Source organism: Hibiscus syriacus, unplaced genomic scaffold (genome assembly GCF_006381635.1).
Source record: "Hibiscus syriacus cultivar Baekdansim isolate YM2019G1 unplaced genomic scaffold, ASM638163v2 tig00110383_pilon, whole genome shotgun sequence".
Taxonomy (NCBI): domain Eukaryota; kingdom Viridiplantae; phylum Streptophyta; class Magnoliopsida; order Malvales; family Malvaceae; genus Hibiscus; species Hibiscus syriacus.
The window spans coordinates 153,733-178,015 of NW_024062714.1; the positions used below are offsets into that span (position 1 = coordinate 153,733).

The window sequence follows — 24,283 nt, forward strand, 5'->3', positions numbered from 1 at the left end:
GGGCTTGCATGCTTCAATAACTGAGTATGAAAATCCCAGGACATCACAATTAAAAGTTGAGATTCGTCCAATCCAATATCCAATTCTCTCAAGATCTTAATTACGTTCCGTAAAGTTTGAAACTTTGGATATCCAATAAGGTCCCAATTAAAGGCCCCACGGCATCAATTTGCCCACTTGGCCTATAAAAAAAGGTGCAGACAAGCAACTTGTCTTCCTATCTCCTCATATATCCAATTAGGCAGCCAAAAAAGCTTCTTCTCATCAGAAAATGGAGGTTCCTTTCCCTGTAAACCAACTTTCTCCCTTGCATTATTTCCATGCATCTCCTTCCCTTTTCTCCAACCAGCTTGTTACTGAAAACTATGTTAGTTGGACTGAAACCCCAGAGGCTCACGTTTATTCTGCTGATCTGCCCGGTAACTCTCTGCCATAGACAATTCATTTTCATCCCTTGCTTTCTTTTCCTTTACCTCGTTAGTTTATGTACTTAGGATTCTGTTTCATGTCATTTTTTGTGTTTTTATAATAGGTGTGAGGAAGGAGGAGATAAAAGTGGAAGTTGAAGACTCGAAATATCTTATAATTAGGACTGAGGGAATCAATGATTCGACGAAGCCAGCCATGAACTTCATGAGGAAATTCCGGCTGCCTGGTTCGGTAGATATCGATGGAATATCAGCTAAATATGAAGATGGGGTCTTGACAGTAACCGTGCCAAGGTCTTTCAGGAGGGGTGGTTTCTATATTGACCCTGCTGATGTGCCTGATAGGGTTGAGGTTCTTGCAAGGGCTGCCTGAAGTTGGAAATGCATATTGGTTACCTGTTCAGTTAGCCACTGGTGTCCTAGTCAATGATTAGATTTTATTTTATTGTAAGCCTCTCTTTGTGGGCTGTGAGATTGGTCTGGGAATTGATCCTGGGGAACATTGCTGTAACAAAAGTTGATTCCAAGTAGGAAAGATTGAATTAAATGTGGACTATGGCCGTAATTGAAAACAATTAAGTTTTCCCTGGAAAAAAACATCCTTGGATATTTGGTAAACATTATATTGCATTCATTTGGTTGAATATAGGGTATGTTTGTTTGGTTGTAATTGATTTTCTGAAAAATGAATTACTGAAATTTTAATTTACTGGAATTTGAATTACTGGAAAATGAATTACTGAAATTTGAATTCTGGAAAATAAATTATATTTCTGGAAAATATTTTATGATGTTTGGAAGATGTTATTTAAACATTTTTTCCACTAGTTGATGAGTTTTTTAAAAATTATTTATTACAAATATTAAATACAATAAATAATATTATTTATCATAAAACTTAATATTATTATTTTAAAATATTAAAATAATTTATTTATTATTAAATATTATTTTTATAATTTTATTAATAAAAATATATTAATAGTGGTATATTTTAGTGAAATAAAAATATTATAAATTATATAAATTATTTATTAAAGTAATAGTGTTATATTATATTTTTAAAATATTAATTAGCATATTTTAAATATCTTTATTAAAATATTATTAGATTATTATATTAATATTAAATATATAAATAATATTATTCATTATTAAATATATAAAAATTTTATTATATATTTATTAAAATAAAAATATAATATCTTATATTATTATAATATAATTGCTTATTTTATTATAATATTAAAAATATAATATTATATTATTATAAATATTAATAAACATATTTTAAATATTTTAATAATTAATATTTTGATGAAAATGATATTAAAATATTTTATTAATATTAAATTTATAAAATAAAATTATTTTGAGTATTTATTCTTTAAAGTGAAAAGTTCGGAAAATGACTTACGGAAAATCAGACCGTAAGTTATTTTCCAGAAAATACAGGAAATTCTGTTGACCAGGAAAATGTTTTACGTTGCCAACTAGTTTTCCTCCAACCAAATACTAAAAAATATTTTTCGAAAAACGAATTACGTGAAACAAACACGAGAAAATATTTTTTGAAAAATAAATTACATAAAATAAACATGAGATTTCAGGAACTCAATTCCGTAATTCATTTTACGCAAACAAATAGATCTATAATGTACATTTTCTCTACAGTTCTACTACCCACCATAAAAAGAAAAGGTAACCTCTCATTTCGTCAGGCAATTTGCCCGCTTGATATGGAACCTTTTAACTGTTTCAATTCCTCTTCCTTTATCTATTTGTTGGTGAGATTATTGAATCTAAATTGTAGAACAGCTGTGAACTTAAAAGTAGACAAAGAACTGCAGTGGAAGATACGCTTTCAGACAACCAAACAGGCTTCGACTGAAAACATGTTAACCACAGGGACTTGTTTGTGGTACTTTATTTTGCTGCGAAGCTAAAGTAGGCTTCCCAGTTGGCCAAACGGTCCCTTATGCAGGTGGATAGATATTTTTTGGGGTGGATCCCCGGCCACAATATCAGATCATTCACGTGCGCAGCTTCCATAGGGACTAGGGAGGGAGACCACCAGTAAATTAATTTAAGTTGAATGACTATTTATATTAAACAATAATAGAGAAAATTGCAGCTGTACTTGAAGAAACCAGCTTTGTAATTAACAAAGTTGCAAGGGAAATAAAGTTGCCTCTTTGTCGGCGAAAATATCTGCTGTGCTGCAACCTGAAATATCGCAAATATATACGAAGAGAAGGGACATTCTATAACAACAAAAGGCACTCAATCAAGTAATAGTTACAATTTTTTCATCCCAATTCTTCACATATAGCGCAAGTAGAAACATCAGATATACACCCCTCTAATTCTAAACAAAAGATGTATTGTCCATAATCAGCAATTTAGCATGTTAAAGCTACACGTTTAAGAAATAGGCCAACCAAGAAATTTTTTAGGCCTTCCCTCTCGGAGATCCATTCAACCAAAATTGCTCTAGTTTTCGAAGGGCAGTTGTTCATCTGCAGGTGGTGGAGCAAATCTAACATTTGCTGGCCGTGCTACCACCACAGCATCATCAGCAAACATGGCTTTGATAAAGGATGGGGTTTTTAGGGGTCGACGACCGGTCATTCGTGGATATACATCTTCGAGAAAATAGTAGGCATGACCAGCAATCATTCCCTGGATAAACAAAATACTTAGTTTCATGAAACAAAAGCCACAGAAGTAATAATGATAACCGTTAACCGACAAGATGCAAAAGTAGAATATGGCAGCAATGATGATCTACGCAAAGCGAGACTAGAACAGGTGGAAGTTTATAGAGCTACAGCACAATTATATGGCAGTCTCACAGTCCAACAGACAGACTTACTCCCCCACATCAATCCCCTTTCCTTTTTCCACACTGTTTCGAGACAAAACAATGCTTTTCTAGCAGCGACCAAAGATTGAAAAGGCTTTATTATACAAGTATAGCTCAGTCCAATTGGCTGAACATGCTACAATGGATTTTGGAATAATGCAAAAAAAATCACATAATACTATCCCAATATTTCGACAATATAGTAGGCTCTATAAAGGAAGCGTACCAAGAGATCCACCCACGCACTAGCCCCAACAAGGACAGAGAATCCTAAAAGCACCTGAAAGACAGGGAAAGGAAGCAATCACATTCTTTAACTAGAAGTAGGATCAAGATCACAAACATAAATAAGAATAGTAAAACTTTAGTCCAATGGGAAATCCACCATAGCAGCCTTTGAAATAGAAAATAGATAATCGAAGAATAATAAAAGAAAAAAGTACTTACCCAAGGTAAATAAGCTGCTGTAAAGGTAAATAGACCCAGAAAACTCATATGTATAAAAGGATTCTGTTTGCTCCACACATAAACCTATAACATGTAGTACAATAAGAAGGCTTCCAAGATGGATACTAGTAAACCATATTTTGCATCTAAATGAAGGCAGACATACTTACCATCATGAATGTCAATGAATTGCTTAGAAATAGGATCTTGGCAAATGATGCTGATAGATAGGGTATCATTCCTCCAATAAGAACAATCCCAGTTAAGACAGAAGCTCCAAACAAGAGCATGTAAAAGAAATCTGCAGTCCTTCCCCTGAAAGAGTTCTCTTCGAGAAGCTTGCAGTACCGTGCAAGAAAGAACATGTGAAACATGAAATCCAAATCTGGCGTTATCAAAGGATACTGTGTTAAAGATATAAAATGATTTGAGAATACCAGCTTCAATCATATCAAAGTTATCACATATACATGCCTGGACAATCACTATGAACTTTAAAGATGTTTAATGTCAGTGGTAGAATGAACTAAGAAATGAAATGAAAAGGGCAAGAAGAGGGTATGGACTATGGACTCAAATCTTCTTTAAAAAAATATATACCTCATTTCGCTTTTAGCTACACATAAAATCATCTAAAACACAACTGCATTTGCATACTTTTGACTATAATTTGAAGGCAGGCATAAAGAAACTCATGTTGCTCGAACTCTTCATTTTTCATTAAGTACCACACTACAACTCCCTTTTGTTCCAGTTGGAACATTCTACATCTTTAGCAATAACATGCACAACATGCTGCACAGCATTATTCCAAAGGTAAAATAAACCGGAGATTTCTTGACGCTCAGACGTAAAAGCACATGAAATTTACCCATCTTGCGGAAGTACAAGAAGTTAGTAATGAGGCGCCAGAATTGATACTGCTCAACAACGAGCTTAGGGTTCAAGTACAGATGATAAGGTGATATTATCTGCAAAGATTCAGAATTAAATTAGATTAGCATAACAATCCCCGATAATATAAAAAATTCTTTTTAAATCAGGATGGAAAACACATAATACCCAATTGTCTAGTATACCCAAAATCAAACAGGAGGAGCAAACTACTGGCTAGCTTTGCCTGCTGAAATTCCCAATTAAGTTTCTCAAGAAATAAATTTCGAAGCATAAATGACAAAATCAAAAACCATATGGCAAATCCAATTGGGAGTCGCCAAATTCATAAATTTGAGACGAGCACAGATCAAATCTGCCGAATATATCCATACCCCTTTGCATATGAATTAAAAGGAAAAAATAATAATAATTAATCAATGAAAATTGAAGATAAGATTTCAATCATATTGCCCAGATAGAGAAAAATAACAGCAAAACAAGAATAAAAGCAATAAGAACACATTTTAAAAAGAAAATAAAAGGAAAAGAGGCATACTTCGAGAGAGCAACCGATAGTGGTAACTACGGCAGCTGTGAGATAAGAACGGGTGATGATTGGCATCTGTTTGTACCATTCTTCAACAGCTTGAGCCATTTTCTTTTCTTTTCTTTACAAAGAAAGCTCTCTTTAATATGTAAAAAATAAAATAAAAATTGAACCAATATAACTTAAAGGGTAATTTAATAAAATTGCTAGTTTGATTTTCTAGGCTTTGGGGTTCTTCACGATTGAAACAGAGATTAATGAAGAACCAAAAGGAATAAGTGACGGGAGTCGCGATAGAGAACAAAAAATATAATTGAGAGTAATTTGGCTATGCTGTACCTGTATACATGTCTTGTTTAATGACAAATCCAAGCGAACCAGAAAGCACGTAGATTACACGAACCAATCGTATCACATTAGCTGTTCAATAAAAAGTAAATATAATTTATTTTAGATAATTACAAAATAATATTTATGTAAATTTTTAATCAATTAATAATATACATATAACCTTTAAAAAATTAATATTTTCTTTTATTATTATGTTCACTTAATAAATTTATCATTTATCAACTAACTAATTTTTAAATAATTATTTTAATAAAAATAAATTTAATTATATTAAAAAAATTATAGAAAAATTAAGGGTAAATTACTAAGTTGATTACTTTCGTTTGAGTTTTTTTAAAGTTATAGTTATTGAATTCAAAAAATATAAGTTTTAGTTATTTACATTATAATTTTATTAAGATTTGATCGTTAGTTGTCTTGAGTTTGTTGTCAGTTAAAAAATTTAATTTTTATTTTAAACTTTAAATTTTAGATAAATTATTAATTATTGATATTTTTTAAATAAAAAACAGTTTAGGGATAAAATTTTAATTACCCCTTTTTACACCTCCCACAACTCCATCTTCTTTACATCGTTCCCTTCTGCATTCTTTCCTTCTTCTGCCAAAAGACCATAGCTTCATCCAATGTATAAATTTCTTCATCCCTCGTTTAAGTTCTCTCAAATATATAATACCCACCAATTTCTCCAACAACAAAAAAAACAATATTCTTTGAATGATTCCTTGAAACTGAGAGGGGAAAGGAAAAAAGAAATGAGTTTGATCGGAAGTTTAAGGAAAAGAACAACGACTTCTCCGATTTGTTGCTTTCGTCGCTGGCTACCAAGATTTGTCGTCTCGATGCTTATTTGTCCCCCATAATCGAAGAAGACTCCTTCCCTGAGAATCACGAAAGAGCCATCATTATCTTTAACCCAAGCCCACTTCATCAATGTAACACACCTCCCTTGTGTTCTTCTCCATCTAACCCTATTGTCTCCCTCCATTACGACTTCATCTCCGACTTCAAGAGTACGTTTTCTCATCATTTTATTTTTCCAATTCTTATATGCTTGCAGTATTTTTCCTGGTTCTGATTTTGGGGTATGAAAATTTGTTGTGTAGACCAATTCTTACGGGCAATCGACATGAAATCAGTCGAAACCGAAGAGGACAAGAAGGATAACGAAGGCTGTTTAGCTGTTGTTCCATGGGTTCCTTCTCAGATTCCTTCAGTGGAAAGCATAGATGTTGGGGAGCGGGAATGCAGGAAGAAAGGGACGACTGCAGAGAAGATAGAGTTGTGGAGAGGTGTAAAAAGGGATAATTAAAATTTTAGCCTTAAACTATTTTTTATATACAAAAAGACTTATGATTAGTAATTTATCTAAAGTCTAAGGGCTAAAATAAACATTAAACATTTTTATCAAACTCATGGCAACTAATGTCTAGTGACTAAATTTTAATAAAACAATAACGTATGTGATCGAAATTTATGTGTTTTGATCCCAGTGGTCATAGGTTTATAAAACTCGAAGAAAATGATCAAATCAATAGTTTACCCAAAATTAAATAATTTATGGTATTAAAAATAGTGTAATATAAATTTTAATCTTTAATAAAATAAATATTTAAGTTATATCATTTTTTTGTTTTAAGTGATTTGTTTTTTTATTAAATTAAAATATGTGAGTCCCATTTGATTTTGTAATTATTTTCATGTTGTCCATAAAAAATTGTCAAAATGAATGAATAATACACGACTTTCGATTGCATTATTCCCTTCGAATTTTTAGAGAAACAAATAGAAAAAAAAATAATAAAGCTTGATTCGTTTTTAAGAAATCAAACAGTCTCAAGTCTTAAATATTTTGATTTTGAGAATTCATCTATTCCATGTGTATCAATTTTGATCTGTTATTTTTATTTTTGCAAAATAAAAAACCTTAAATTTCAAAAGTTTATCTCAAAACATTTTGATTATGATAGATGCAAAAGTGAAATCAAAGTTCCAACTATTAAAAATTATGATCAAAACGCTTTAGTTTTACTTAAAAATTCAAAACTTAGAAACAAGTTAAAACTTAAAAATATCACAAGATTTTAATCTTTTAAAAAAGAAAAAAAAATGGATACATGATCGATTTAAAAAAATTACATGAATATATTAAATAATGATAATTTATTTATTTTTAAATAGTCTGAAGTGATTATAATATGACACGTATTTAAAACTTTCTTAACCTATTGACATCTTATAAATTCATATTCGAATTCAAACCTTCTAAAATATAATACTTCTTCTTCACCGCTAATATCATGAGATGAGTTCGTATTATTCTTTGATAATTGTAAAAACATTGATTTTAAATTCATGCATGTCGCAATCATATTATTTTTAAATATTTGCTTCTTCAAAAAATTCCGGCCGCAACTAAAGGGTGTAATCCTCAAATTCTTCGATGAATTCCACCGTGGCGGAAAATGGGAGGAAGGTATCAATCACTCCTTCATTACTTTGATTCCAAAGAAATTGAATCCGGAAGCTTTGAAGGATTTCGGGACTATTAGCTTGGTTGGAGGGATCTACAAAATACTATCAAAGGTACTGGCTAGCAGGCTTCGTCTTTGTGCAGATTATATTATCAGCAACACTCAATTTGCCTTCATACCTGGGACACAAATTTCGGACTTCTCATTCATTGCAAACGAATGTATCGATGAAATAGTAAAGAAGAGGTCAAAGGGAATTGTGTTTAAAGTTGACTTCAAAAGAGCTTATGACACTGTGGACTGGCACTTCCTAATTCGATTAATGAAGGAGATGAATTTCGGGGACAGGTGTTGCGACTGGATCTTCAAATGCATTTCTACCGCTTCAATATCAGTGTTGGTTAATGGGTCACCAACAGAAAGGTTCTCGACAGCTAGAGGGTTAAGACAAGGATGTTCCCTTTCTCCACCACTCTTCAACATTGTTGGCTAGGGTTAAATCTGATGCTAGCTAAAGCAAACAGGAAGGGTCTTTTATCCGGTTTTGTGGTGGGAAACAGAGAGAGATCAATAAGCATTACTCAATTACAGTTTGTTGATGACTTAATGATTTTCTGTGATGCATCTTTTGTTAAACTAAGGAATTTAAAGAGGATACTTCGGGTTTTTGAATTAGCTTCAAGGCTTCAACTAAACTTAAAGAAGAGTAGATTTTTTGGGATTAATGTCCCTGGAGACGAGCTAGCCACATGGGCTAACTCTGTGGGTTGTGCGGTGGGAAAGTTCTCGGCTAAGTATTTGGGACTTCCTCTTGGGCCGAAGAGGAACTCCATTGCCATATGGGACGGGATCCGGTGATTCAAAAATTTGTCCATCGTTTAGCTGGTTGAAAAGCAAAGGAATTATAATTTAGAGGTCGACTAACTTTATTGAAGTCCGTGTTAGCATCGTTACCAACTTTCTTTTTATCTATTTTCAAAATGCCCGATCGAGTATATAGGAGATTGACAAACCTCAATGTCGAATTTCTTGTGGGGTGGCTCCGATGATAGGAGAAGAATACACTGGGTTAAGTGGTCTGAATTATGTAAGCCAAAAGAACTGGGTGGGCTGGATATTTCAGATCTTGCTGTTCACAATAGAGCGTTGATCGAAAAATGGATATGGAGATTTGCAAATGAGAAAGATAGCTTGTGGCAACGTGTTATCAGTTGTAAGTACAATCTCAAATCAAATCCCCTCTACTCCGCGTTAAAACAGAACTTCATGTATATGGAAAGGTGTGATGAATTCTTACCTTAGTGAGGACAGCATTTGAAGGTGCCTGAGGAACAATTTCGTTGTCCAAGTTTGAGATTGGAAGTCTATACTATTTTGGGAAGATGCCTGGCTGTTAGATACTCCTTTAAAGTTGAGTTTTCCCCGTATTTTTTCACTTTCCTGCAAGAAGGATGGGTTTCTTGCAGACATGGGGACAAAGGTAGAATCGGGTTGGTCTTGGAACGTCGTTCCCCGTTGGCAGCCGTTTGACTGGGAATGTGACCAATGGCTAGAGTTCAACGCAGCACTCAGTAGGTTCTGAGCGAGTAATTTGAAGAAGGGTTGGATTTGCAGGTCGGTTTCGGGGGCTAGGAAATACTCTGTTTACTCGATGAAAAAAATACATTCATAGCTCATTGAGTGTTGATCGGAAGAGAAATGTTTGGGTTGGTGTGGCTCCCCTGAAGGTGGAACTATTCCTTTGGCAAGTCATTCAAAAGCGAATCCCGATGAAGTCTGAGCTTATTAAACAAGGGATAACATCAATTACTGATATTTCTTGCCCCCTCTGCAGAGTTCACATGGAGTCCGTCTCTCACTTACTGTTTAGTTGCAACGTTTCCTGGGCTGTATGGATGCAATTTGCAAATTGTTGGGGTCGTTCCCTCGTACTCCATGAAGATCTGAAATCATTCATGCTACAATGGAACGAGGCTAGTCCTCCTGCCCCCTTCTGTTCAATTTGAAATTTTATCCCTTTTGTTGTTTTGTGGCCGGTGTGGCTCTTTAGGAACGAAATGGCTTTTCAAAAAAGCCGATTGGATATAAATCAACTTTGGTTCTTAGCAAAATATCGGTTAGCTTCTTGGTTCAAAGTGAAGAATCCCAATGTTAAAATTTCAATGGAGGATATAGTGGCAGACCCTTCATTAGTTGATCAAGCCACTAGAATTACCAAACCAGTTGTGAATGCTGTGTGGAAGCCTCCACCTGTTGGGGCCGTTAAGTTGAACGTGGATGGTGCAATGCGTAGGGATGGGTTGTCTGGTGGATTTGGTGGAATATTTAGGAATGCTGAAGGATTGAAGATTGGCTCATTCTCGGAACCAGTTGGCCAAGGTCCTCATGTCTTAGCCTAACTTTTAGCTCTAAAATTAAGACCTTGAGATGTATTTTCGGTCAAGCAGTGCTCCATTGCCTCGCCTCATCGTTGAACGCGATAGTAGGCTGGTGGTGGAATGGGTAGCTTGTCCTGAGTCCTGCCCTTCTTGTTTTGCAGCATTAGTTCGTGGTGTTGCTGGTGTTATTAGCTCCAACAATGTCTCTCCGTTTTATTCCAAGAGCTTGTAATATTGATGCAGACAGTCTTGCTAAATAGGGTATTGGTTAATTCATATGTGTCTCAAATGGCTTGTACAATTAAATCAGCCCAGTTTTAGCTTTTATTCAGCTTCCACAGGTGAAGACTAAAGCATGGAACATCAAGTTCAATTGCAGTGCTATGTAATTCAAAATTTGTGCTTTGATCTTGGCTGCAGGTTCGCTGGACATTATTTGGTTTTTGTTCATGGTTCTAGATCCAGAACTTTACGTTCTACTAGTTTGGTGTTTTTTTAGTTGCATTGTTTGCTTTTGTTCTAAGGACCAATCTCTTGGTTTGGGTTGATTTTGCTTTTGCTTCTCATTGTAAGCCCTTGTACCGGATATTAACTGATTTTGGTGTATTTTTGGTTGTGTTTAATAAAATTCTGAGTACTCTTTTCCCCTTCCCCTGTCTTGTTTGAGCTTAGGCTCGATCGAGATGTGAGGGGTTTTTAACGAGGCCCTCCTTACCTTTAAAAAATATATATATATAAATTTTATAAAAAATATTTATAATTTGTATAGCAAACTAAAAGAACGATGGAAAAAGTAACAATAAATAAACGGGGAAAATAATTAAGACACGGAAAACTCATAATTGAACAGAAGAAAGCAAGAATGATTCATTTCTTTTGAGACTTCAAGTCGTCAAATAGGATGCGAGCACATATATAGCACTAGAAAAGAGCTTTAGTTTGTAACCGAAAATGAAAATTTATATTTTCAACTCTCCCTTAAACAAGCTTCTGCTAGTAAGGCCAACAGTTTTGCCCATGACAAAGGCATGCATGCCCAAGACAAATCTTGACCATGTTCATTTTCTAGTAAACAAACTGATGAAACAACTACTAAACGCGCAAAGCGTCAGATAAACCAACTCTTCTATCACAATAATGAATGAAGAAATCAACAATGATCTCCCAAAAAGAAAGCTGCAAACAGCTGTGACACAAACTATTTTTTTTTTGGCATGCATTATGAACCATTCCAGTTCTACTTCTGGTTCTGCTTCCATCCTTCAACTGGAAAAAGTAACTGACCCTCTAAAACATGCCAAAACCATCTCTTTGTGTTTTCCGGAACAATCCTACGAACAAAGCATTTCACCTAACGGATTGGGTGATATTGAGCGGATACTCTCTTTGGAGGCAACTTACGCAAGATGTACAACACTAGAGCTGAAGGTAAGATCTCAACCATCTGTAATTTTATCGATAAAAATGCATGTTAAGGGGAATATAAGTGAGAGAAATAGTACTACACAAGTAAAATGGATTCGTTAAATACCATGTAATAGATCAAGTTCAAAACTGGATGGTCCAAAACATCAAGTGACACTGCCTCATCAAAGGCAGATAAAACCACCTGCATGTAGAGAAAGTAGTTTAAAGAAAGCACATAAAGCACAAGAAAAATGTTTTGCAACGAAATCAAGAAATCAGCAACTTAATGTTAATGTTTCTAAAGGTTGATGGAAAGAGTTTTATTGTTCAACAGTTGTCAACCTAAAAGAGTCTGGGTCAAAGATCGGCATCTGATGTAACTTGTATTTTCTCATACCATTCAGCTTGACCAATTTCTATTTCTCTATTGCAAGGAAAATCTATGTTGAAGGCTTGGAAGGCAGAACTCAGGTGAAGCCTAGCCTCATGCCTCTCTTCTCTGATTCTCTATATTTCTCTCAAAGGGCAAATCCACATATTTTTACTTACATCAGCTATTCAGCTGTTCACCCTGGGATTATTTTGTGAAATGGGAACCATCTATATGTGTATCTTACACTCATTATTAGAAAAAAATTCAAGAAAATAAAAGCTCCGGGAAAGGTTCAAGCTTCCTTTCAACTCAAAAGAAAAATAAGTGGAATAAACTCATGGTGAAGTATTGAACTTTTCCTTGGAAAATATTGTTTGAAGTTTTTTAATTCTTTTTTAAATAAAAAAAGGTTAAAAACTAAATCTCTCAGAGGTTCCCTCTCAGGTGAAGGATGTAGAATGTCTAAATGCATGAATACGAGTTCAGATTATTAGTTTGCCCCAATATATAAAATCAAATGGACTGTCATCTGTTGAGAAAAGAGACACTTCTGTATGAGTTACATGCAAGAGACATATCAAACAAGTAATGGTTTAAAAAGCTACATTCTCCGTCAAGCAATAAATAATGTAGCTTGAAAACCTATCATAAAGTTCAGTCAAGAAAGAAAAACTTACCACAAAGCACCTAATAAGGAAGCAGGTGAAACAAATGGCTGTAACAGATCCAACCTACAAACAGAAAAGACGTCAAATAAACAATAGTAATATTGACAATATCCTATAAAAGTTATGCCATCATAAATACCAAGTGATTTGCGCATAGAAATGTGGGTTAAACTTAACCTATGTCAGACTTTTACCAAAAATGAATTGTTACTTAATAGAAACTATATAGGAACAAAAATACCTCATGAAGCTTCTTCCTTCTTCCTTTTGATTCAATAGGGAATCGTCTTAGCATGAAAAACAGTCTGGAAGGAGTTGAGTAGTAGGATTTGGTCATATTAGAAATTCAAACTCCAATTATCCATAAAAATTTTGTTAACAAACCAGAATTACCTTCCTCCATATAACAAGAATCCTAATGCAGCTATAAATGACACCACTGGAGAAAATAATAGCGAAATAAGTGGCAGAGTAAAAAAAAAAGGCTTGAAATGCAAAAGATTTGCATTAAGAAAAATGAGCAATACCCAGAGATAAACCTTGTGAACTTGTTTTGATGATTCACTGTAACACTTACCTGCAATAAATATTTTTCCAATGAACTCCACCACACTGTTGTCATCTATCCAGAGGTATACCCAGACACAGACCTGAAGTCAAAACTTCATTTTTAGCTTCACTTGCAAATTCAAGTATGTGTTAGAGCTATGGTAGCAGGAAACTTTGAGAAAAAGACTCGAAAAAAAAATAAGTAAACAGATATAATCAATCCTTCACACATTAACCTGATATTAATGATTGTAATTTGCAAAGTAAACAGCACAAGAGAATGCAAGTTGGAGCGCACCTGTATAACGTAAATAACAGCATTGATTGACACATAAAAAATTCGGAGTTTATCTGCTGGTAAGCTTCTTGCCTGCTCAGAATGGCAGGGTAAAATGTCACAGCTCCTCACAAAATTACAAGAAAGAACCAAGTATACGAGTTTGTAACGCAGTCTATTGATCAAGTAGAAGCTAAATTTGATACGCTATTTCACAAAAAAAGAACAATTAAGAATATGTTCTTGCCTGATGGTAAATCTCTGCCCAAAACAACACAAGTAATGTGTACGTGGAGAAAAATAGAAGGCCGGGAAGATCCAACAGTATAAGTGTAAGTACCTAGTTCAAGAAGTTACAGCTCACATTAGTATAAAACCCTCGTCTCAATTGGATCATAACAACTTGTTAGTTACATACTCCTTATTCTCTCAAAATAGCATTCTCCTTCATTTCCTTTATGCAACCCAATAAACCTTAATTTTATGAGAAACACAAACAACAAAACCTAGATTGTGAAACAGATAGAGTGAAATGAATTTGCTTATCATGCCCAAATATGAAATGTAGTCTTATATATCACATTTCAAACGCAATATAAGCTTTGTTTCAGACAAGGAGGACTTCAGTATATGTACTGATATCTTTGGATCGGATCCTATAGCAAACTAACCTTGGGATGCAATACAAATACTTGCTTGTGAAATCCAAACACAATTGCACGCACTGCACAAACAGCAAAGCTCCCAATCAAATAATCAAACTAAAACCCTAAATCCTCACAATAATGCAATGGAAAACACTACATAAGTTTTGAGGACTTTAAAATATCACCTCCGTTAACAATGAAGTTCATAAGATGGAAAACTTTCTGTGTCGTCCAACCATATTCGGGCACTCTCAGTTCAATCCTTATCAATTGTATCTGCACATTAAAAACACCAAATATTACAAACAAAATAATCCAGAATCCTAACATTGTGAACAAATTTCTCGAAACTGGAATCATTAACAATAAAATCTGGAGTGAAATATAAATTAAAAGCTTTGATTGTATATGAAGTATTTACTCCAGCCATTTAAGTAAATAAACAAATAAAGAATTGTAGGAGCAAACAGAGAGTGCCTACTACTAATCCCTAGGTAAATAAACTTAATCGGTTTGGATCCTAAAATATTGGAAAGTATTAACATAAAAATAAAATAACAAATCTTCTACTCAGAACGGATCCAAGCAGAAAAAAATTGAACAATTCAGTGAATACGATAAAAGGTCATAAAAATTGTTAAAATAAAAGGAGGGAGAGAGAGATGACCAGAGCAACAGAGGAAACTAGGGCATAAGCAGCGCAGAGAGTGTAGAAGATGCCATCCTGCCACTTAGTGGACTCATTGATCTCGTCCCACCAATCGGACAGCAGAGCTGGAACCTCCATAGGCGTCAGTGACATTTTCATCGTTCTAACCATTTTTCCTTAATTCCCCGAGCTTTCTCGGGAAAGTCAAAATCCCCTCAGCCAAACAGAAATCGAAGAAAAGCAAAAACACAAAAAGAGCTGAAATTGAAATGAAACTTTTTGAAAAGTCGGGGACGCGAAAGAAAATAATACAACTGTGAGTGACAAACACGAAGAGAGAGAAAATCTTATTTCTCTTTTACATATCTTACCAGACGGTCCAAAACGATGGAGATAACATCTAATTTCAGTACTTAAGTAAAGGAAACCCCCTTTTTTATGCTTTTGTTTTCTTTTATGGGCCGCTCTCGTCTCTTCTCCTTCTCGACTCTCACCTAAGCTTTTACCAGCTCGTGGTAGTTGTAATATTTGATAAAAGGTAAACGAGGCTATTGTATTTTTCTAAAACAAAAAATAAAGTGATACTTGAATTATTTTTATATGTAATATAGTATTTAAACTTAGAAATATACTCAATAAGGTTATTTGATAAATGATTTTCATTATTAATAATTACGATGTTGATTGGTACTTTACGATACTGAAATGATGATTTATGATGCTAAGGCGATGGTTAGGTAATAGATGGGTTAAATTTATTTTTATTGAGTTTTATAATCATATTAGTTTTGTTCAAAGTTTAGGAGTTTATTTATTTTTTAAAAAAATTATTTAAAATATAAAATTTAAAATATACAAATTAAAATTAAATTACTAATATATATATATATATAACAAGAGTGATTGAAAATGTTATTGTTAAATTATTCATTGTATTTAGTGACGAATTTTAATGTGAGTTTATGTTATTTATATAATTATATTATTATGTTCGTACATATCAATTCTAATTGTGAGTTTTATTTTAATTTTATTTTGTAGAGATAAATTTTTTATTCTTTGAAAAAAAATTAAAAAAGTAAATATTAAGGGTGACAGAAAACCTTCAAACACATGAAGTCTATATACACATTAACTTTATAGATATGTATCTATCAAAAATTGATAGGTAAATCGATTTTTTTTTAACAAAAGGTTGCATGATGCTCTTGTTATATTCACTAAAATTGTAACACCCTTAACCCGTATATGTCTCGATATACGAGTCAAAGATATCACATCAACTTGAAAACATTTATTGTACTGAAATTTCCCTTAAAATTTGTTTCCTTTGAAATCACTCTTGTTATAACTTTAAAAATCTATTTTAAAGTATGTTTAGCTTATAATTTATTTCTTTATTATATGAAAATAAATTCATTATTTATTTAGTATTTTTACTAAACCATGTCTTTTCGTAAAACCTTTTAAAAACATAATAATGTAATAAATTCTTGTCATGCATAGATACCGATAAAACTAAACTAAGTAAAATAAACTAAAATAGTTCTAGTTTACTATTACAAATTATTTAAAATAAATACGATAATTAGAAACTACTGACATAATTATACATGCCACTATAAGTCAAAAGAAACATCATAGATGTCTTACTGATACTGATGATATGTATGTCTTTCCAGAAAGATGCTCCGACAGCTCCTTACTGATCGTACATATCCATATTAGAACCTACACATAAAAATCATCACGCGCTAAATATAACTTAGTGAGGCAATTATAATCTAAAGTGAGTAAAATATGAAAATATCATAAACATAAATAAAATAATTCAACTTAAAATATTAAACTGGCAAACCAACTTATCTGAGTTGATTTCTTCACGAAGACCTGAAATTTCTTTTTAAATCATGAACTCGTGATAATTCTGATAAATCAAATCTGATAACATAATTATATCATGCTTTCTATCAACTGAAAATCATTCAAAACTTGCATATTCATTTTCATAGCCCAATGCATATTCATGAGAACATAATATACGTGAGTAAGGTGCGCACTATGCACAACACGGTGCAAATCGTAACTGATATTGAGATATGATGCACTTCAGTGCCATCATAACCTGAATAAGCACTAACGGTGTTGGACATTGATACACAAATGTACCAAAGCTGATAGGATAACATTGATACACGAATGTACCAAAGCTGATATGATAACATTGATACACGAATGTATCAAAGCTGATATGATAATATTGATACAAGAATGTATCAAAGCTGATAATACTCAACTAATGGCATGCCAAGTGTACCAGTAATTCTCATTATACATACAATGGGCTCATGTGTCATAATTAAATCCATAATCAAAATATCATGTTTGGGCAGTTCATACCCTAAATCATTCATAAAACTGATATAGAATATTATAAAAATATTCTTTATAAACTTTATAAATCATACTGTAAATTTGAATGAGGTTGACACATTGCAAGTCGTCCTCGATCAAAAATAATTAAATAAATAATTTACACTCACCTTTACCTCAGTACAGAACTTGTATATAATAATACTAATCACGAGCTTTGTCCTTTCCTTTTGAATCGTTCGGATTGCTAGAATTATTGTAATATGACAATACCAAATTACAACACAAAATGTTTAAACTACATATTAGTATCATTCTAACATAAACTCATTTTGACATTTGAAAATCTATAAAATAAAATCGATAACTAAATTGATATCAACCTAACTCACAACTCCATTATAACTTCAAACTTCTCAAAACACTTATTCAATTCCACGAATAATTATTCCCAACATGATCTTCAACTTTTACCAATTATAAAATCAAACCACATATTTTAATTTTTTTATAGAATTCAACTCAACTTTTCCTTTAATTTCATAATAGCTCTTCACTATTATGATCATTGTAAATTAATTACTAAAATTCCAGCACTTAAATCACATACCCAAATCAATACTTCTACATTTAATAACTTGCAAACAAGTCCCTTGACATTACTTTAATTCATTTCAATCTTCACCAACCTTACACAAAATTGGTGCTCCACTGGACAGACGCCCAGTACCCAATTCACCCCCAGCAACTCCAAATTAATTATAGTAAAAAAATATGAATCCTACTCATCATACTATTAATGTCTAAATGCAATGAACACAATAATTCAACGAAATTAACTAATGCACTTCCAAACGAAGCAGGCTCGCAACACTTGTTCACAATTAGAAACTTGAACATTTGGAACACGAGTTTTCTTTCAGAAACTGGCACGAAATGGAACAAAACAAGGTTAATAAATAGGATAACATTTACGCACATGTTAAACATCAAACCAACTAAAGCCACACTTAAAATTCCAACTTTACCATTTCCTTCATGTAATCCATTGGACGAATCACTAAACCAATCCCTCTTAAATGTTTCCAAATCAATTTTCATGCTTAGTTATTCGTCCACATCCTAAGATCCAAATTCAACCTTAATTCAATCAAAATCAACTTCCCTTTCAACCAACATAAATTCCCATTTTCACATTTAAGCATGAAACCAAGAAATAATTATACCATCTTGTAGAGAAAATAGGATAGAACAATTTCCTATTTCATAATTTAGTCCCAAAACTCACTAAATTTGATCAAAAATGGAAGAAAACAAATTGGCTCACCTTGTCTATGGGTTTCGACAACTAGTTGGAGAAGAGAGAAGAGTTTCACGATGTTTCTCAAAAAATATCTCTAATTATTAACCTTTAAAACTAATTAAACGAGTTTTTTATTCTTTTTTGGACCAAATACCAAAATTACCCTTAATAAATCTTGAAAATTACAAAATGCCATTGTATTATCTTCCATTAAAATATTCCTTGGTCAAAGATGATATAACTTGACTTTGACTTTCGAAATTGACCATGAAATTTTCCAAAAATTGCATTTTAGTCACTAAAATTCCACTGTTTCGATCAAATTTTTAAAATTGCACTGTTCTGAGAAAAATCTCTCTGATCTAAAATATGAAAATAATATTTCCAACCATTTATAACATCATTCAAATTTTCGTAAAATTTCGGTTCGATTCGATTTTCCAATTTCAATACCGAACTTTACTACTTTCTAGCTTTTAACATAATTCTCGTATATATATAAAAAAATCTAATTCTCACTAAAATCTCTATTTTAATCCAAACTATTCATTTACAGACTAAAAATATATATAACTTTTAAAAATTACAAATTCTCAATCCCTACATTTTTTAAAGTTTATACTTTAGTCCCTAAACTTTCTAAACTTATATTTTAGTCATTGGTCTAAATTTGGGGTATTACAATTCCTCCCCCCTTAAAGAAAATTCGTCCTCAAATTTTCTATACATATGTACATATCTGAATTAAATAGATGAGGAAAATTTTTCTTCATATATTCTTCTTGTTCCCAAGTTGCTTCATCCACTTTATGGTTCCGCCAGAGAACTTTTACCAATGAAATTGTCCTATTTCTTAGTTCTTTAACTCCATGTGCTAAAATCTTTACTGGCTCCTCTTCGTATGATAAGTCAGGCTGAATCTCAATTTGCTCCGGTGTAATCACATGTGAAGGATATGATCGATATTTTCGAAGCATCGATACATGAAATACATTATGAATCTTGTCCATCTCTGGAGGTAACGCCAACTGATAAGTTACTAGTCCAATTCTCTTTACAATCTCATATGGCCCGATGAATCTTGGACTCAATTTCCCTTTCTGTCCAAATCTCATAATCGTTTTCTAAGGTGACACTTTAAGAAATACTTTATCACCTTCTTGATATTCAATCTATTTTCTCTTTAAGTCAGCATAAGATTTTTGTTTGTCTGCAGCTATCTTGAGATTATCTTGGATTACCTTCACTTTGTCTTCCACCTCCTTAATTAGATCTGGACCAATTACATCTCGATCTTTTAATTCATACCAATTCAGTGGCGTTCGATATTTTCTTCCATATAATGCTTCAAAAGGAGCCATTTTGATACTTGATTGATAACTGTTGTTGTAAGCAAACTCTGCTAAAGGCAAATACTTTTCCCATGATCCTTTGAAATCAATAACACACGCCCTTAGCATGTCTTCAAGTATCTGAATAGTTCGCTCAGACTAACCATCTATCTGAGGATGATAAGATGTGCTAAAATTTAATCGAGTTCCTAATGCCTCATGCAAAGACTTTCAAAATCTCGAAGTGAATCTTGGATCTCTATCTGAAACTATCGAAATGGGTATTACATGAAGTCGTACTATTTCTCTGATATATAACTCAGCATACTTGTTCATAGAATAATCTTCTCAAACTGGGATAAAGTGTGATGTCTTTGTCAATCTATCCACTATCACCCAGATCGAATCTTTCTTACTGGGTGTGTCAAAGGTAAACCTGATACGAAATCCATGGTAACTCGTTCCCATTTCCATTGAGGAATGAAGATAGGTTGTAACAACCCTGAAGGTAATTGGTGTTATGCTTTTACCTGCTGACAGGTTAGACATTTAGAAACAAACTCAGTGATATCTCTTTTCATACATACCCACCAATATCGATTTTTTAAATCTTGATACATTTTATTTCCTCCTGGATGCATAGTCAAAGGACTATAATGAGCTTCAGAAAGAATATCTTTCTTTAATTCTTCGTCATCGGGTATACAAATTCGATTCCGATAATACAAACATCCATCAGACTTAATTTCAAAATCTGTCATTTCTCATTTCTTTGATTGCTCCATTCTATCTAGACATTTCTTATCTTTATTCTGAAGTCCTTGATTCGATCTACTAGGGCAGATCTCAATCTCAATTCTACAACCAATGAACCATTTTCATTCATTGATAGTCGTGCATCTAACGCTCTCATAGCAGCAAAGGTTTTTCGGCTAAGTGCATTAGCTACCACATTAGCCTTCCCAGGATGATAATCAATAATCACATCATAGTCTTTGAGAAGCTCAATCCATCTCCTTTGTCTTAGATTTAATTCTTTCTGAATGAGCAAATATTTTAAACTCTTATGATCTGTATAAATGTGTAGCATCGTTCACCATACAAGTAATGACGCCATATCTTCAAAGCAAACACCACAACTGCTAACTCCAAATCATGTGTCGGATAATTCCGTTCGTGTGCCTTTAACTGCCTTGAAGCATAGGCTACCACTTTACCTTCTTGCATTAGAACACATCCCAAACCATTATGAGAAGCATCACTGTAGATTACATAATCCTTTCCTGACTCTAGTTGCACTAACACCGGGGCCTCTATCAAAATCTTTTTAAGCATATCATAACTTTCTTGACACTTTTCAGTCCAGACAAATGGTACATCCTTTCGAAGTAGTTTGGTAAGTGGAGATGCAATTATTGAAAAAATTTCACAAATCTTCGATAATACTCGACTAACCCCAAGAAACTTCGGACTTCAGAAACATTTTTCGGAGGTTTCCACTCCACTACCGCTTGCACTTTCTTGGGATATACTCTAATTCCTTCTGCTGAAATTACATGACCCAGAAAGGCGACCTCTGATAGCCAAAATTCACATTTTGATAATTTAGCATATAACTTTTTATCTCGTAATGTCTGAAGTACGATACAGAGATGTGTGTCGTACTCTTCCCTAATCTTAGAATACACCAAAATATCATCAATGAACACAACCATAAATTTATCCAAATATGGTTGAAACACTCGATTCATTAAATTCATAAATGTTGCTGGAGCATTGGTCAGTCCAAACGACATCACAACAAACTCATAATGACCATATCGGGTTCTGATAGCCGTCTTTGGAATATCTTCCTCCTTTATCTTTAGCTGATGATATCCTGATCGAAGATCAATCTTAGAAAATACTGAAACACCTTTAAGCTGATCAAACAGATCATCGATCCTTGGAAGAGGGTATTTATTCTTCACCGTCACCTTATTTAGTTAACGATAATCAATACATAATCTCATCAATCCATCTTTCTTTTTAACAAAAAGTATCGGTGCACCCCATAGAGATACACTCGGTCTAATAAAGCCTCGATTAAGTAGCTCCTGCAATTGCGCCTTTAATTCTCTGAGTTCCGTTGGAGCCATCCTGTATGGAGCCATTGAAATAGGTGCAGCGCCCGGGAAAATATCAATTTTAAACTCAACTTCTCGATCAGGAGGTAATCCAGGTAATTCATCTGGAAATTCTCATATCGTTGGAATATCCTCCAATCGAATTTCAGATTTCCATGTATCAATCAGATTTACTAAGAAAGTTGTACAACCTTTTTTCCATCATTTTCGTTGCCGTCACTGTTGATATTACATTAGGCAAAGATCTCACTTTTCTCCAATTATTATTATCTCGTTACCCTCTACATCCTTTATAAATAATCGCTTCATGCGACAATTTACCCAACCATAATGCCTAGATAACCAATCCAAGCCCAATATAATTTCAAACTCGTCAAACGGTAACTCCAAAAGATTCACCGGGAATACAACCCCTTGAATCTTTATCGGACAATTTCTACTAATCCGTGTGACTCTAGCACTATGACCCAATGGATTTATAGCTATCATATCACTATTGATGGGTTCTAACGGAATATTCTTATTTTTAAATAATTCCGAACTAACATAGGAATGCGTAGAACCTGGATCAATCAAAACAAATACAGGCTCATCATAAAGATAGAAAGTACCTGCTATGATCTCTGGATCGTCACGATCCTCATTAGTCTTGATGTTATAAATTCTTGCTGGAGCATGAACATCTGACTGAGAGGCTGTCTCTGAATATCCCCTCCCTCTACCTCTGCCTTGACTACCTCTCTGAGGCATTGCCACTGATATCTCTGTTTAAACAGGTCTCTCTCTTGCCATTGGACAGTCTCTGATATAATGACTTGGGTCTCCACAACGAAAACAAACTCCTGATCCCGCTGTACATTTACCAGAATGATACTTTCCACACCGTAGACATAATGGGTGTTGTCCCTGGGACTGAGCTAATCTGCCAGCTCTTGTAGCCATTGTCTTTACCTGACGCCCTTTTTCCTTAGCCTCGGATCCTCTGTGACTAGGTACACCAACTTCTGATTTACTCTGGTACTGATAACCTGAACCTCGACCTCTTTTAGATTGAGATAAGAATGATGCTCCTGATCTTTTAGACTGTCGTCTCCGCTCTATCAGAAAATTCTCATTTTGCGTCATTTCTAAATCTTTTGCTTTGTTCACCACTTCCTGAAAAGTGGTTAAGTTCGTAGCCAACAAAAGTTCTCTGAGTCTGGGACGGAGACCTCGAATAAATTTCAGACATATATCTCTCTCGGTGGGAACCATCTCTGAGGCATATCGAGCAAATTTATTAAACTCACATTCGTACTCGTAAACAGATTTACCACCCTGGATCAGATTAAAGAAATCCTGCTTCATCTGAGTAATAAACTGCTCTCCAATATATTTCTTCTGAAATGCTTCTAAGAAAAACTGCCATGTGATATGATCTGGAGGAACACGTGTCGTCACGTTCATCCACCATATACGAGCCTGACCTCGTAATAGTGAAACTACTCCCCCCAATCTCTCATCCTCCGAACAATGAAGACTCTCTAACATTATTTTCACATCATTCAGCCACATGTCTGCCACTACTGGGCCTTCATTTGCTTCACCTTTAAATCTGCAGCTCCTAAACTTTTTAATTCTTTTGGAACCGATATTCTCGAAACTGGAAGAGGAGGTGGAGGCGGAGGAAAAGGAGGTGTTGATATCGAGCCAGTATAGCCTCCAGAGCTTGTAAGAACGTTCCCTGATCTGTAGCGGGTACTCCCTGATGTACATGTTCTCCCTAACGTTGAGGTACGTGCTCTACCTCGTTACTACTCCCACTATCGATTCCCTCGGGAACCTCTTGTTCCGTGGCATGTCTTATGCCTTCCGAACCCTGCATCTAAACAAAATTACAAATTTCGTTAGTAAGGAGCAACATCATAAATAAAAATCCTCAAACCATACCAGATCAGTAATTTCAACATCCTAGTATCATATACATATTTTTTATATAATATAAGCTCGGTTTAGGCCAAGAATCGGATAAACCTATAGCTATGATATCAATAAAACGTAATACCCTTAACCCGTATATGTCTCGATATATGAGTCAAAGATGTCACATCAACTTGAAAACATTTATTGTACTGAAATTTCCCTAAAAATTTGTTTCCTTTGAAAACACTCTTGTTATAACTTTAAAAATCTATTTTAAAGTATGTTTAGCTTATAATTTATTTCTTTATTAC

The 24,283-nt window shown here is 33.8% G+C and overlaps 3 protein-coding genes across 4 annotated transcripts; 1 reads left to right on the top strand and 2 right to left on the bottom strand.

The window, feature by feature from the left end:
- Positions 1 to 218: 218 nt before the first annotated feature.
- Positions 219 to 1,017, top strand: LOC120121933 (15.4 kDa class V heat shock protein-like). The gene is made up of 2 exons (XM_039141202.1): positions 219 to 419; positions 533 to 1,017. Exons 1-2 carry the CDS (start codon positions 272 to 274, stop codon positions 799 to 801), a joined length of 417 nt encoding a protein of 138 aa, XP_038997133.1. The 5' UTR covers positions 219 to 271; the 3' UTR covers positions 802 to 1,017.
- Positions 1,018 to 2,891: 1,874 nt separating this feature from the next.
- On the bottom strand, positions 2,892 to 5,454 carry LOC120121860 (derlin-2.2-like). The gene is made up of 6 exons (XM_039141154.1): positions 5,174 to 5,454; positions 4,613 to 4,712; positions 3,912 to 4,126; positions 3,742 to 3,825; positions 3,521 to 3,574; positions 2,892 to 3,110 (listed from the first exon to the last, which is right to left on the bottom strand). Exons 1-6 carry the CDS (start codon positions 5,270 to 5,272, stop codon positions 2,922 to 2,924), a joined length of 741 nt encoding a protein of 246 aa, XP_038997085.1. The 5' UTR covers positions 5,273 to 5,454; the 3' UTR covers positions 2,892 to 2,921.
- A 5,994-nt stretch (positions 5,455 to 11,448) lies between these two features.
- Positions 11,449 to 15,439, bottom strand: LOC120121841 (tobamovirus multiplication protein 1-like). Of its 2 annotated transcripts, XM_039141142.1 has the most exons (12): positions 15,309 to 15,439; positions 14,956 to 15,151; positions 14,474 to 14,564; positions 14,313 to 14,365; positions 13,889 to 13,981; positions 13,663 to 13,734; positions 13,393 to 13,465; positions 13,209 to 13,254; positions 13,057 to 13,120; positions 12,825 to 12,878; positions 11,899 to 11,976; positions 11,719 to 11,811 (listed from the first exon to the last, which is right to left on the bottom strand). In XM_039141142.1, the coding sequence occupies exons 2-12, from the start codon at positions 15,106 to 15,108 to the stop codon at positions 11,719 to 11,721; spliced, it is 870 nt and encodes a 289-aa protein (XP_038997073.1). In that variant the 5' UTR covers positions 15,109 to 15,151; positions 15,309 to 15,439. The 2 variants fall into 2 exon arrangements, with proteins under 2 accessions (XP_038997072.1, XP_038997073.1); XM_039141141.1 differs by lacking the exon at positions 15,309 to 15,439 and having other exon boundaries at positions 11,449 to 11,811; positions 14,956 to 15,108.
- Between the last annotated feature and the right edge of the window lie 8,844 nt (positions 15,440 to 24,283).